This window comes from Trichomonas vaginalis, chromosome I (genome assembly GCF_026262505.1).
Source record: "Trichomonas vaginalis G3 chromosome I, whole genome shotgun sequence".
Classification (NCBI taxonomy): Eukaryota; Parabasalia; order Trichomonadida; family Trichomonadidae; genus Trichomonas; species Trichomonas vaginalis.
In genome coordinates, this window is record NC_067203.1 from 15,097,608 (window position 1) to 15,112,650 (window position 15,043).

Genomic DNA, 15,043 nt, shown 5'->3' on the forward strand with positions numbered 1-15,043 from the left:
TAGTTTGGAAACTAAACTTTGGTTTTGGTTTATCTTCAGTTTTTGGTTTCTCTTCTTCTATCGGTTTTTCGTCACTTTTCGGTTCCTCTGACTTTATTCACTTGCAGGAACAGTTGTGTCGTCAACATCTTCATAAATATCATATGCCATTTGTTTTTGTTTTCCTTTCAACTTTTTGTGTTTGTTGTAAAGTTTAGAATATTTCGACTCTAAGTCAATGAGATGTTCTATAATGAACTGTTGGTCAGTGAAGTAAACTTTCCATCTGTTGTCTCGAAAGCTCCTTCAGACTTCAATATTTTATTTGTGAGAGTCTGTTTCTTTTTTGAGATACTAGCCGTTCCATTTCTATGAAAAGTGACTTTATAGTTACGTTTGTATTTTCAGACCTGGCACTTTCTATTATTGAATTTTTCTCTCATCTGTAAGTTCTTTGACATGTTTTGACAATGGTTCTGAACTTTTTGTTTGTGGTGTCAAATCTACCGTTTAAACTTCTTCGATCATTTCATCTCAGTAAAAATTTTAGTTTGGTTTGTTTTCAACTGGTTGTTTAGGTTTTTTAAGTCGGTCTAAAACTTCCTGAGGTATAGGAAGAACTTTACAAACACGTGGTGTAAATGCTGGAAGCCGACAAATCCATCTTGAACTCATTTGTCTCAATGCTGTATTGTTCATTTCATCTCAGTAAAAAATTTTACATTCCCCAAGTTTGAGGTAGTTGCGGTTGGTTATTGTTTACCCACTGTTGTGCATGGTTATATCCTCTGTTAAAGAATCTTTCACCTTGGTCCATATAGTGTCCTGCTTGGTTATAGTAGTCATTTGCTTTGTTATAATAGTTTCCTGCTTGTCTTCCTACATTGTCCATCCATCCTTGAACTTTTCCTCTTGTTTCAGGATTTGGAATAAGATTTGTTGCATCTCGTGCTACATCCCAACCTTTCTGTACAGTTTGTATAATAGGTTGTGCTTTCTCTTTCAGTATACCTAATGTACTCAAAATCTTCCTTCCAATTCCAAATGCACCTCTGGCTATTGTTCCCACTGCGGGTAAAAATCTAGATGCAACTCCTGCTAATGCGCCAAATAAACCCATTTCTTATAGGGTAAAAAATGACGAATCCAAACAAGGACCCCTATGTTTCTAAAGCGACAAAGAAAGCACTCATGATAAAAATCTTTAGTTCAACACCAAATGCTTGGTTTATGGATATCTTGGAAAACATTCCGAGAGTTAGAACAGATGGACCTCCATACTGGTTAATATTTGTTGGTCAAAACACAAGATACTGTGAAGCCATACCATTATGGTCCAAAATATTTTAGATGTGAAAACTGCTTTGACAATATTCGTTGACAAATACCATCCAACAAAACTGACATCTGACTGTGAAAGTTCTTTCAAATCAGATGATGTAAAAAACTATCTGCGTTCAAAAAATGTAAACCAATATTTCATTGTCGACCAAAAACCATTCTGCTCTTGTGTCATTGACGGATGTATAAAAATGTTAAGAGACTTAAACCAACCACAAGGTGGTGAAGCAAATGAAATGTCATATGACGACAAGTATAGACACTTCTCCATGGCAAAGATGAGACAAGTTTTAAATATTTACAATAACCGTAAACAAAAGGTTTGGGAAACCACTCCCCCGAAGAAATGAAAAACAAACCCTGACTTAGAGAAAGACTATATATTTAATAATTTAGTCAAAAGAGACAAACAAGAAAGAATGCCGGGCTTCAAACTTCAGAAAGGTGACAAAGTAAAAATAGAAATACCTAAACGCGACCCATATGAAAATACTATTGACTTGACAACAATGGGAACCCGACAGGTACTCACATTCGTGTTCGTAAAAATAGAAGAAAGTATACAAGAGAATATTATGAAGTTTTAGGCAACATGGCAAAATGTACACACTGCAAGCAGAAGATAAAACTACTATTGCCAGACCTCGTTTCAAACTTTCAAAGTTCAAGGTGGTATACTTTCAAAGACAGTTCCTAACAAATATAAGACAACTCCTGACGAATATGCTAAAGAAGTTGAAAATGACGACTAAGCAATTCTATACCATGCGTAAACTGTCATGTAAGGTGGCATGTATTCTTTACTTTGTCCGTTGTTTGCGTATATCCTGAAACGAAATGTGTATGGTTTCCTTCTCCTGAGTGTCACTCCAGTAACAATTTATAGCAAACTTAACCTCGTCTTTAACATCATATCCTTTACCTTTTGTCATTCCTGACCAATCCCAATATCTATGCTTATGCAACCTGCTTGAGATGTACTTAAATCTATGTAGTGACTGTGTGCAGGTAAATTTTCACCTGAAATCGTTTTACTTCCACTGTTTCTTTGAAGAGTTTGCACAATACAAAAACCTGTCGACTATTTGTTCCCATGCACACAACACCAACATTACTTGAGGACCTCTTGCTTCCATAGATGTATAAATAGAACCTACTGGGTTCATTAAATCAAACATATGAGATATTATAGGATTGTCTCTTTTGAACTTAAAATATAGTGCAACTATTTCAGGTTTCTTCTGGTTTGTGTCAGAATATTTTTATAATATAATCTTATGTTTTCAGGGTAGGTAAAATCTTGACTATAATATTTATTTCTGTCATCTGTATAATAATATACTATTCTCGTTTTTTTCTATTGCATTATATCTTTTATATCTATAATAATCTAAATATAATGTTAGCTTTTGTTCATCTACATGTGGTGTTCTGTCGTCATCTCCATAGTCATAATAATGTGGTGCTGGAGCTGGGTCAGGCAATGTCATATCCACCATTTCATAAACTCTTAAATATTTCTTTTGTTCGTCTCCATATAAGTTTAAGTAGCAGTTGTTGTCTAATGGAACTTTAACTTGTGTACCATCATTCTTTTTTATAGCTTACATACATTTCATTGTTATTTTTCGGAATGAGTTTATACCGTGTACCATTTTCTAAGGACTGTACAACTGCCATCTAAAATATTTATTTTCTTCATTGACAGAAAAGTCACCAACAATAGTTTCAATATTTTTTGTTCTATCAAACTTTGGTATATTTCATTGACATATGTTTTATCTGCTTTCTTTTCAAGGCTAACGTTTAAGTCTGTTATTTCAGAAGATGTATGTGTATGTCCAACGGCACTTTTCCTGTTTAAGGTTTCTTGTAAGTTTGTAATATCAGATATAGAATGTGTATGTCAACGGCACTTTTCCTGTTTAAGGTTTCTTGTAAGTTTGTAATATCAGATATAGAATGTGTATGAGTCTTATCTGCTTTTGTCTCTAATGTTTCCTTAAGACTTGTATTTGGTTAATATAATGTATATGAGTCTTTTTAGAATATTCGTTTTCAGCTCTTGTCACTTCACTTGACATTTTATTGTCAACATATGTTTTGTCTGCTAGTTCAGGATGAGTATGTTCTTTTGTTGCATAAGCATTGTTAGCTCTTTCTTCTTCTTTTGCTATTGCATCGTCTACATATTCTTTGTCAGCTTTGTTGTCAACACTGCTTTCAAAAGAAGTTCATTTATAGGTTTCTCGTTTTAAAGTTCCTTTTGTTGGATTTATACAGACAGTATTGTTCTTATTGTCTTGAAATAGAAACTCATCTGTCATTGGGTTTATTGTCAGTTTTAAGTCACCCCCTTTCAATGACTCAGATATCTAATAGTTTGAAAATTGTTGTGTTCTTATTTAGAGCTTGCATAATGAGTTTGTCGGTTGTGTTGTATTTCTCTCATAGACGCTGTTTTCATTTGACATTTTTATTATAGATAAAATATGCTTCCAATAGAAAAAGAAAATTCTAGAGTTGCTACAACTAAACCATTAGATGAACTTTTTACTAATGTCGGTCAAAAGTTTGAGACAGATACCGTAAAGCATGAAGGCTATCGTTTTGACTACCCATTAAGATGGTTAAGAGACCCATCCGTCACAAAAGCTATTGGCTTTCGTAGAATGAAGTTCATTTCAGAAGCCATACATGGTTTCCCATTTACGGTCGGTTTTGAAGTTCGATACTATAACAAAGAAAAACGTATGTATGAGAAATTTGAACAAGGAAAACTTTTACAAGTTAATTTGCTTATAAACTTAGAAACAACTCTTCAAGCTTTTCAAGAAAAAATAAACGATATCTATATTGAATATGCAAACCAGTTTAACATTGACGAAGGAGAATACCATCTCGATATTATTTATGACAGGAAAAATGCAACTGTTAAAATCAATAAAATAGAAGACCTTGGAGAAAACGTTTATATTTCTACAAAATATAACAACTTGGCATGGTATAGATTTCTGAGGATGTTAAATCAGCCTGCAGCATATCCAGTACACCCGGACTATTATGAAGTCGAAAACCCTAATGGGACATATGAAAATATTTTCGACCCAGATGCTATTATTGTTCATGCTTCATTTTCTGGTGCGCAAAACTCTTTCTTATGTCTGATGAATGACTTTTACGAAAAACCTACAAAGTTATATGAACCGCCGAGTGGAAGTATTTCAGACTTTCAAGTATGGTTTACTACAGATGGAAGAAAAAGAATAATTCCATTATACCATGCGTTTTACTTAGAACTTAGTTTCATATACAACTACTATCGAACGATAAAAATATAATTTTTTAATACGGTTGAGGTGTTGGATTTGGTTGCCAACTAGACTGTGGTGCAGGTTCAGGCTGTTGTATAACAGGAGCTTGCTCTTCTGGTTCAGGGTCTTTAGGTATAATACCAACGAACTGACCTACTCTTTTACCAATATTTTTGACACCGTTCCATACTCCTCTTCCGACAGATTTTATTCCATTCCATATACCTCTTCCAACATTTCGAAAGAAGTTTCCTATCTTACTGAAGAAACCCATTTTACTATATGTAAAAATCTAATGTCCGCCAAGTCTTTTACGTTTCCTGTTGAGTTCCATAGCATTCTTTAACTGGAGCTCATACATTCTGTTTCTCCTCTGGTAGAAAACATATTCTGGGTCAACTCCTGTGTTCGCGTCATCTGCATAAAGTTGTTTATATCCGACTTCAGGGTTTGTATAAAACTCTTTCCATCTCATATTTGCATACCATGGTGGCAAACCTAACGCAGCGTCATTTGACATGGCAGTTTGCATTTGTACATCTGTTGGCACTTGACCATAGTTTGCCATTGCAGTTTGTATTCTAACTTCATTTGGAATATTCTCTGGGTTTGGTTGTCCAGGTTGCTGTGCATTCGCTAAGTTCTGTGCGTCCATTTAATACTAGATAAAAATATCTCTTACGAGTACATATACTGAACATTTGCAGGCATTGGTTCATCTTCATATTCTCTGTACTTTTCTGCCACGTCAAATAAATAAATGACACAATGGAAAAAACCTAAAACTAACAATCCGATTTCAAACCACATTTACTTACTAATAAAATTTCTTTGTTATGACACTTTCTCCAGTTTATAGGACCTCTCTCATATTCTATCTTGTCATATATAAACTCATAGTCATGTATGTCCTCTAACCATCTCATAACGGTTTCCAAACCACTTTTATCGGATGTAAAGTAAAAGCATGGATGGTTATGTATAACGTCTAAAGTTTCTAAAGAGTCTCTCAAAGTCCAGTCTACTTGGTATTGAAAATCCCATGTGTTATAGAACGGCGGGTCCACTATAAAGAAAACATTTTCCTTGTCTTTATATTTTTCATACAACTCTGTCCAATGACATCTCACAAACTCTATACCCTCAATATATTTTTCTATGTTCTCTTTGAAAACATTTGTATAGTTAAGATATAAAACTTTTGACATAAGTGTTTCAATGTCATGAACTCTTATAGCACCACTATATAATAGTCTAGCAGATATACTATCCCAGTCTATATATTCTGCTTTTTTCAAAACCTCTCTCACAATATTTTTGTTATCTAATGGTATACGTTCCATCTTACCTATAGGTATCTTTTCTTTTAACTCTTTCAATATATTGTTTGTGTCTGGTATATGTTTGAGACGGTCCATATAGTTGTCGAAGTCATTGCATATAATCTTTGAGTCTGGGAATATTGTATGACATAAATGGGATATATAGAAACTTCCACCGAACAAATCTACAAATGTTAGACCATTCGGTAGTTTCTTAAGTTCTCTCAATATAATATCTTTACATCTACTCTTATTTCCAAAGAACGGTAACGGTGGTTTTGTAAAATTCATTTATATATAATAATAAAAATGTTTTTACCCGAAAAGTGACAGAAAAGTGACAAAACATGAAAACATATATAATTTGTGAAAAGCGACACATTATATAATGTTTTCGACCCAGAAGAAGGCTTCTTCCCAGAAGCAATGGAGGAAGAAGAAGAGTCCTCCGAATTCACACCAGAAGACTAACAATTTTCCGAATAAAAACTTCATTTATACTAAACATCTTCGGGGCTAGAGGGCGCAACGCGCCTGGAAGCCCCACTTACCTGACCTAATTAATGACCAAGCCTGATATGATCTTTATTTATGTTAAAATTACTCAATCTATACCAAATAAAATTGTCCTCATTAGTTTAATGTTTGCTCACCATAGACATACTGGTTTTGCTTAATATTATTTTGAAAGGTATTTAAATATGAACTTCAATTGAAAAATATAGCGTTAATTAATAAAAATATATAAACGCATATGTCTAATGTCATGTTTGATATTTTATTTTGAGTAAATTCAATTTTAATTTTATGTGGAAACATAAATTATTATTTACATATTGTAATTGGAATAATTTTAAAAATCTCTGATTGATTGAAATATCGATTTTGTGATTCAAAAAGTTAATTTTGTTTTAAATGGACTCAATTTTTGAATTTTGAATTCAATTCCGCCGTTGGTATTTAATTATTTTCTTTCATTATGTTCTTTCTTCTTCTTTTGCAGTTCTCCCTGCTCAATGTAAACAGAGAAGCGTTACGAACAAGATCTAGTAGTAGAAGCAGTGGTCATAGTGGTAGTGGCTTCTTTGCTTTTTTGATTGTATTATTAATCCTTCCATTTTATGCATGCTATTATTGCTATAAGAAGAAAATATGCTGCTGCGCTTGCTGCAGAAAGGAGAAATCTTCATCAAGTAGTTCAAAGAAGAAACATGACATTGAAAATCCAAATGCAATTCCTCAAGCACAATATAGGGTGTCCAAAGGTGCGTTTAGCACAGCGCTCTATATGAGACTATTAAAGGAGATATATGCTGATTATAAATATATAATAAAAAATATGAATATATGTATATGATGAGTAAGTTGTATTTTGGCGCCATGCCGTGATATAAAATGAATTTTGAGACAAGAGGCGGTTTCGCGGGAAATTTTGGCGGGATTTTTTTCATTTTTTTAATGAATCATAAAGAAAACATCCTCGCTCTTGCAAAAAAATGCAAAGACTGTAAAAAATCTACGAGACATTGGTAAAATGCTTCGGTATGGATGCTCCTAGCTATTCCACTGTAACGTATCATGTTAGGATGTATCACTTCATGAACAAAAAGGCGCCCATCATAAAAATTGACAAAAAATCGCCGGATCAAAGAAAAATCAAAGCAATTCTTCAAGCGCTAGATGAAGACCCAAGAGCATCACTCAGAAGGATAGCGGAGATGACAAAGATACCACGTACAACAGTCAGTTATTATCTGCACAATTATTTGAACTACAAACTAGCGTATACACGTTGGGTTCCGCACAACCTTAATTCAGTTCAAAAAAAATCTAGAGTCCAATCTTCGAAAGAGCTCCTCTCTATATTGGGTGCGTATCAATCCAAGAAGTTTCACTTTTTAGTAACAGGGGCCGAGTCTTGGTTTCAATATGCAACAGAAGCCAAAATCATGTGGATCCCGAAGGATGAAAATCCGCAAACATTCCCGAAGAAAAAAATTGACACACCAATGATGATGTTGTCGGTTTTTTGGGGCGTGAATGGCATCATCGCAATTGATATTCTTCAAAAACCTAATACGATGAATGCTCAGTATCTAATTGACAATGTTCTTACTCAAATTATCAATTCTGATGAGTTTGAGAAATCCAAACAACAAAAACAAAAGTTTGCAATTCATTTTGATAATTCAAGAGTTCACAAAAGTCATAAGGTAATGAATTACTTGTTGGAAAACAATGTCAAAGTTGTTCCAAACCCAATTTATTCACCTGATATTGCACCCTCTGACTTTTATTTATTCGGCACGCTAAAAAAGAGAGCTGAAGGACGCGAATTCGCGAGTCCAGATGATCTTGAAAATTTTGTAAGAGAGCAATTTGAGCAATTTTCTCATGATGATTTAAAGCGTGTCTTTCAAGCCTGGATCGATCGCTGCGAACGCGTGATTGAATCCAATGGTGATTATATTTAAATAAACTTTATATATATGTAACTTGTTTATTTCTATTCGCAGTATTCAGGTTTGTGCTAAACACACCTTTGGACACCCTATACTATGATCCACAAAATCCTAATGCTAATTATTATAATCAACAACAATATCCTTACCCACAGCAGCCATACCCACAACAACAATATCCACCTCAGGGCCAATATCCACCACAAGAACAATATCCTCAGCCATATATGGCCCAACCACCAGCAGTTGATGGTCAAGCTCCATCACCACCAGCTCCAGCACCATCTCCTTATTACGCACAGCCAGTAGATCCTCAACAACCGCCGGCAAATAATTATAATCAGCCTCCACCGCCACCGCCACCTGCATAAAATCCTTATTAAGAATAAAGTATATTCACTCTCGGAAATTAATATATCAAAAGGTTAATTCAGAATTTGAAAAACAAAAAATTTCCGATTCAAATAGAAGTGAAAAACGAATGATATAGAGATTAAAAATGAGTAGTTTGATAAACTTAACATTTTTTTGATATTTGCCTAATAAATTCAAAGAAAGGTTTTCGATTTATTACCGGCTACAAAAATGTAATTCCTTACATGATTTTTTTGAACACTTTGAACAGAAAATTTTAATTCAGAGACCGCAATTCAAAATCGTTAAATGAAACGCGCTTTCAATTTCGATAATTAAGGTATAATCCAAACTCAGGAAATTAATACATATTCCATATATTTTAAATTTCAATCATTTTGAAAAATTTTCAATGAATATTTTCAAATTCAAACTTGTCATCATGAAGTCTTCTCTTTATAAACTATCTGATAGATCAGATTTCGAATGAGATAAAAAACCTCCCTTTCAGAAAATTTTCCTGTGCTTGTATTAAAATTCCATTGTATTAAATAATCTAAATTTCAACGATATACTGTTTTTCAATTTCAAATTCAATTTGAATTTGAACAAAAAATATTTTTTGAACTTCGATTCCAGTTATCTTTTCAAATAGCTTCTCGAAGATCAGCATTAAGATTTGGCCATGGACCAACAGTCTTCAGCGTGACATGTCTTTTAATTGTGATTCTATTTGCGGTTATCATAAACTGGGTTTTGCATTGTAAAAAGAAGAAAACACACTGCTTCAAGAACGAAAAATCATCTTCATCAAGTTCAAATAAAAAGAAGAAAAAAATTCAAAATAATAATCAAGGAGTTCAAAATGTTCAGACACCAGTACCCAATTACTATGCTCCACAACAATATCAACAGCAATATCCTCCTCAACCTTATCCAGAACAGCAGTATCCACCTCAGCAATATCCTCCTGGACAATATCAACCTCAACCTTATTCTCCACAATACAATCCTCAAGATCCATTTGTTGTACCACCAGGATATCCAAACTATAATCAGCCACCACAATCTCCTTACAACCCATAAAGACAATTGATCTTAATAACTTACTATAAGAATAAGCAACGAGTGTATACAATTAGAAAATTTTGATTTTTTTGATTGAATAAAATATAACAGTTTAACAGATACATTAAGTATTAAACTATCATTTCTTTTTCATAATTTCTTTCTAAAAATCAAAATTAACGATTTTGAAATAATCGGATATTTTTTTTATATATCTATATAATGATTTCAGGGATGCATAAGTTGAAATGGGCTCTTTTTATCGTGGCAAGTGACTTTTCATTCAGTAACTTATATATAATTCAATCATTTGATTTCATTTCATGTTTTATATTATTTAATTTAATTCAAATTAAATAAAGCTTAAACAAGATATTTAATTATATATTAAATAACAAAATAAATTATCAATTAACAAAAGAACTAATTTTGATTTCGATGAACGAAAGATCCAGACCCAAATCGTTTGCAAAAGGCAAAGAAGGAACATCAGCGATGAGTTCTGCAGCGTTTGTCGGCAATATCAAGCAGTTTTCGATCGCAATCTGCACAACTTTTGCCAATTTTTGGAGAACTTCACTTGCAGGTTCAATTGACATTTGAGGACGAATTTGTTTGGAGTTCTGTCCATATTGATCAACTACGTCAGGGAGGGGATGGAGACACACATCAATATCATCACCCTCGATGATTACTCCGTGTGTTGGGTAAATGTTTTTCTCAGAGAAATCCAAGGAGAAACCGATAGCGTTGTGTAAATGAGCGTCTGAATCTTCATCATTCACGAAAATGATAATTGCTGTTTCACATGTCGCGTCGATAACCAACGCTCCAGAAACACCTGAATAAAGAGGAGTGCTCAAACTGAGAATGTCCTTCATAGGACTGAAAGAGCTCTCATTCAAATCATTCAACTCAAAATTCTCGTCGATAATCAAACCGACATAAACCGCCGCGTAATGACGATATCTCACTTTTATCGTCTCTTTGAATGTCATTCTTCTGTTCAAAGCGGGGTCATCAGTGAATAGCATGATTGGCATTGCGGAAGATCTGTACTGGTTAATGAGTTTGCTGGAGTTAATGTACTGCTCTTCGTAAAATGTTTCTCTGGCAATTGATCGAAATTCAATGACAAAATATTTTCCAGAACTTGTTTCTACGTAAGAAACAGATGTTTTCAAATCGACGGGAGTTCTGTCACTGCAGCAACCAGTAACTGTTCGACTGAATCGTGCTGCGGCCTCGTGATTCCTCGCCAACTCGATTTGTCTGTAAAATTTTTTATCGTTGTTTTTGTAAACTTTTTCATTCAAAGGAACTAAAGCTTCGATACTTTGTCCGTATAACTGTTGTGCTTTGTACGCGAATATCTTTAGTACTTCTTTTGTGAAAGCTATTATAGATAGTTTCTCGTTCAAAGCGACAACAGCTACACCAGATGAATCATAAATTTCGAAGAAAGGTAAAACTTCTTTTTCACTTTTTTCATCTTCACTCAAATCCGCGACGTAAGAAACTAAACATTGGTGTTGAACAATGAACATTGGACTTAGAGCTGCTATCTGGCGACCAAGTTGGAGTTCAACTACATATAAAGCAAACAAAATCTCATAATAAACAAAGAAAATAAAGATTCCCAATGTAAATAAAACTCCATAATTTGAATGTTGTATGTATTTGTATTCTAAAACCGTTGAATGACTTAAATTAAGGATTTCTCCACAGAGAGTCATCATGTCATCCAAGAGAATGTCTAAATACAAGTACTGCATGTGGCAGAAATCATATCCATTGGTTTTATTTTCTTTGTTCATTCGATCTGAGTAATGGACAAGGAAATTATAGGTAACGGTTGATCCCCAGCATCCAAATACATCGGAAACAGTCGAATCCTGCGTAATGTTGCATTTATAATTCGTAATAAAATTAAATAAAATATCTCCACGGTAATTCGCATAGTAAATCGACTGTAACGATTGTATTAATAATGTTGCTGCATCATTTATGAGACTTTGGTACCTTTGCAGGTCAAATGAGTTTGATTCTAAATCTGATACAAATTTGAACTGAAGCAAACCAAGTTTTTGGGTTACATTGTGCACAGATATGATGCAATCGGAATATCTGTAGATCTCGTTTGAGAATTGGCCGCGGAAATACGAAGTTAAGAAGTAAATTCCGATGAAAAACGCCATAACTATGATATAAGTGAAAACTATACCGATAAACATTGGCGAACATACGTTTGTCGATATGTTGTCGGACAATGTCACCTCTAATTGCGGATTCGGGTGAACATTTGGTCGGAAATGCAACATTATGACTTTTCCGAAGTGATTAACAATTAAAAATACCATAAGAATGGTTAATAACACACAAAAAGCAATTACACACAAAAATATGATAATTTTTGTTTTGTTGACGATCATCGTTGTTCTTATTTTACTTTTTGTAAAGTCTTTGAGGATTTTGAGCATTTTATAGACTTGGTGCTCGATTTTCATGGTCACTCCGAAGAGGTAACTCCAGCTCTCTGCTATTGCTGCAGTAAAATTCTCTTTCGTCATGTTTTCAGTCTTAATTGAAAGTAATTGACTCGATGTAGCCGAAAGAACTTCATCTATGCTCAAATTGAAGTTATCAACAACAATTTTAGATACAAACCAATCGGATTTCAACTCTACAAAGCTCTCTTCCGCATTATCCAAATTTACTAATTTTGTTTCTATGTTTCCAAGGAATTTCTGGAGAGAATGGAGTTCATTGGTCATATTGTTATACACTGTTTGTGCCGTTGTCACGAAATCCGTTGACAAAAGGTGCATAATTTCTTTAACTTTGTCAAATGAGTAGTTTAAAGGATCCATGTTGGCTCGGAATGCATCTATCATGTAGGCAATCTTCATCCATGATATCGTCATCTCTTCCATTGCGTAAATTGCGTCGGGAATGTACTGATATTCAGATGCGATGTCTTTTGTCTCGGAAGGCTTCTGAATTAGGAAGTAATAGACGCACAAGGTGCCAATCCATATGACTACCGCTAGAATAAACAAAGGAATGTTGACAGATTTCTGAATTAATTTTTTGATATTTTCATTAATCCATTGTTGCTGGCTATTTCTTAGTTCTTCATCACTGCTGCTATCTGAGCTATGCACTGATGATGATCCGTCTGTCGTATCTTGAATAACTAAGTCATCAGCAACAGAATACCTTGTCAACTCTGAAATTTTGGCGTCAGGCTTCATAATGAACTTCTTGAAAAATTCATTGTATAGAGTATGAACCTTGGAATGCGACGGGAAGAAGGATTCGTAAATTCTGTAATCATAAGACAAATCGTCCAATAAAACTTTAAGAAAACCAACGGATTTGATTGCTTCTGAGGTCTGCCCAAGCATCGTAAACTTCCAGAATTTGTCTGACTTGTTTTTGAACTCTTGGATTCTTTTATCGATTGATTCCACGCCGGATAGTAAACAAACTAGCTTGGATGAATTGGTATACCTCTTGTAAAGCTCGTAGACAAGGAACTGAGTGATTCTAGGAAGGTTTGAAGAATTTGCCAAAATTGTAATCATCAAATCCAGGTCTTGACGATGGACATCGTAGGCCAATTGCGTTGCAATGAGTGAGATTAAGTTGTCCGTGGACGAATCTTTCGAGTACATTTCGTCCATTAAGACAATTAAGTTTTGGGAAAACTTTGAAGTGAAAAGCGCGCGTTGGCAGATATACATTATATCATAAGGACGTGCTTCGGAGAAATTTGAGGTCTCAATCATTGAATCAAACTTCTTATTTTTATATCTTATCAGAAATACTGAAACTACGCAGCATAACACCCATATTCCTATCAATATGACCGCAAAATACTTCTCTTCAACGTATTTGACGTAAATATAAATAGATGACATAATTGCAACAATTGTAGCGCATAAATAGGCACATAACATGATCCAGAATCTAAAAAAATTACTTGAAGGCTTAATCCATACTGTAATTGTACTGTACATGAAGTAAAAAGCAATAATTAACTCAGATTCGAGAATTGCTGAGCGAGACTTTGATGCAACAGTAATTACAATGGTTAGTAAGAACAGGAGAACCGACCAAAAGATGTTTTTACCGTATATAATGATGGTTTTCATGTATTGTTTGTATTGAAACTGGGAAGGAAACGCGAGAGGCATCGCCCAGTAGTAAAAAATGATTAACAATAGCAAATTGATTGCGGATATCACCATGTTCGTATATGACAGCGATAATATTGATTTATCACTTAAAATGTTATAGGCACCATATCCAATTGCATTAATTAATGGAACCATAAGGTTGAGTGGATGAATGTCAAAGATAAGTTCTGATAAAATAGTAATCCATTGTGGAAGACTTCCTTTAATTTTGAAAAATTGATGCAAAAGGAGCATAAATGTAAATACAATTAGCGAAAATGCATATACCCATAACATTGTAATATATCTATTTTCCATTATTTGTTCGAATGAATTATATGTGACTGCAATAGAATAAACTTTGGCTAGAATCCCATCGCCTTCATTAAAAAAGATCATTCTTGTGAAAAATGGCAATAATGGAATACAAACTGTTTGAATATGATAAAGAATCCACTTTATTTCCCTCAAAGGTTCCATATTTGGACTCTTTTTGATCAAGTAGGAAAAGAACAGGAAAGAACGAGGAAACTCTAGAACGTTCTTCCCTGGAGCATTTCCATACTTTAAAATAGGCTTCATTCAAATAAAAAATTAATAAAAAAATCTATCATTCTCAAAATCTCAAAAGCAATTTTTCTCAAATTTTAATAATCTATGGATTATATAAATATTATTCGTAAAAATTTACGGTTTTCAAAAAAATTAAATTCAAAATCATTACAATACGCTTTATCGCAGATCAGAAAGTACAAGCAAAATCAAAATTCAGGGAAATTTCAAAGGTTTCAATAAATCACAGAATCTTGATTTCAAAATCAGTTTGCATGCACTTTAAGATGTAAAAATAACATTGGAGTAGCTATTCTATCATGTCAAATAATCCAAATAGATGTATTTCCTTCGAATATAATAATATCGAGATATTTGCTTTGATTACATCGTGATCTATAAGTTATAACCAAGGATATTATAAATACATCCAAAATTATTAGCTATCATTAAGGAATAATGAATAGAAT

At 33.7% G+C, this 15,043-nt stretch overlaps 8 protein-coding genes and 1 pseudogene across 9 annotated transcripts, besides 2 other annotated features; 4 read left to right on the forward strand and 5 right to left on the reverse strand.

The window, feature by feature from the left end:
• Positions 1–525: 525 nt before the first annotated feature.
• Positions 526–678, reverse strand: TVAGG3_0989610 (uncharacterized protein; the record flags this gene model as incomplete). Its single annotated transcript, XM_051254123.1, has 1 exon — positions 526–678. The coding sequence occupies one exon, from the start codon at positions 676–678 to the stop codon at positions 526–528; it is 153 nt and encodes a 50-aa protein (XP_051079697.1).
• Positions 679–697: 19 nt separating this feature from the next.
• Positions 698–1,099, reverse strand: TVAGG3_0989620 (uncharacterized protein; the record flags this gene model as incomplete). The annotated part of the gene is made up of 1 exon (XM_051254124.1): positions 698–1,099. The coding sequence occupies one exon, from the start codon at positions 1,097–1,099 to the stop codon at positions 698–700; it is 402 nt and encodes a 133-aa protein (XP_051079698.1).
• Positions 1,100–1,328: 229 nt separating this feature from the next.
• Positions 1,329–3,365: a mobile genetic element.
• A 447-nt stretch (positions 3,366–3,812) lies between these two features.
• TVAGG3_0989640 (uncharacterized protein) lies at positions 3,813–4,661 on the forward strand (the record flags this gene model as incomplete). The annotated part of the gene is made up of 1 exon (XM_001329965.1): positions 3,813–4,661. The coding sequence occupies one exon, from the start codon at positions 3,813–3,815 to the stop codon at positions 4,659–4,661; it is 849 nt and encodes a 282-aa protein (XP_001330000.1).
• A 4-nt stretch (positions 4,662–4,665) lies between these two features.
• TVAGG3_0989650 (serine threonine-protein phosphatase family) lies at positions 4,666–4,908 on the reverse strand (the record flags this gene model as incomplete). The annotated part of the gene is made up of 1 exon (XM_001329964.1): positions 4,666–4,908. The coding sequence occupies one exon, from the start codon at positions 4,906–4,908 to the stop codon at positions 4,666–4,668; it is 243 nt and encodes an 80-aa protein (XP_001329999.1).
• Positions 4,909–4,926: 18 nt separating this feature from the next.
• TVAGG3_0989660 (uncharacterized protein) lies at positions 4,927–5,289 on the reverse strand (the record flags this gene model as incomplete). The annotated part of the gene is made up of 1 exon (XM_001329963.1): positions 4,927–5,289. The coding sequence occupies one exon, from the start codon at positions 5,287–5,289 to the stop codon at positions 4,927–4,929; it is 363 nt and encodes a 120-aa protein (XP_001329998.1).
• Positions 5,290–7,207: 1,918 nt separating this feature from the next.
• Positions 7,208–8,510: a mobile genetic element.
• Positions 7,304–8,430, forward strand: TVAGG3_0989680 (annotated as a pseudogene). Its single transcript has one exon. A coding segment is annotated over exon 1 (1,127 nt).
• A 135-nt stretch (positions 8,511–8,645) lies between the features above and the next one.
• TVAGG3_0989690 (uncharacterized protein) lies at positions 8,646–8,789 on the forward strand (the record flags this gene model as incomplete). The annotated part of the gene is made up of 1 exon (XM_001329962.1): positions 8,646–8,789. One exon carries the CDS (start codon positions 8,646–8,648, stop codon positions 8,787–8,789), a length of 144 nt encoding a protein of 47 aa, XP_001329997.1.
• Positions 8,790–9,637: 848 nt separating this feature from the next.
• On the forward strand, positions 9,638–9,868 carry TVAGG3_0989700 (uncharacterized protein; the record flags this gene model as incomplete). Its single annotated transcript, XM_001329961.1, has 1 exon — positions 9,638–9,868. One exon carries the CDS (start codon positions 9,638–9,640, stop codon positions 9,866–9,868), a length of 231 nt encoding a protein of 76 aa, XP_001329996.1.
• Positions 9,869–10,092: 224 nt separating this feature from the next.
• TVAGG3_0989710 (PAS domain domain-containing protein) lies at positions 10,093–14,593 on the reverse strand (the record flags this gene model as incomplete). The annotated part of the gene is made up of 1 exon (XM_001329960.1): positions 10,248–14,177. The coding sequence occupies one exon, from the start codon at positions 14,175–14,177 to the stop codon at positions 10,248–10,250; it is 3,930 nt and encodes a 1,309-aa protein (XP_001329995.1).
• Between the last annotated feature and the right edge of the window lie 450 nt (positions 14,594–15,043).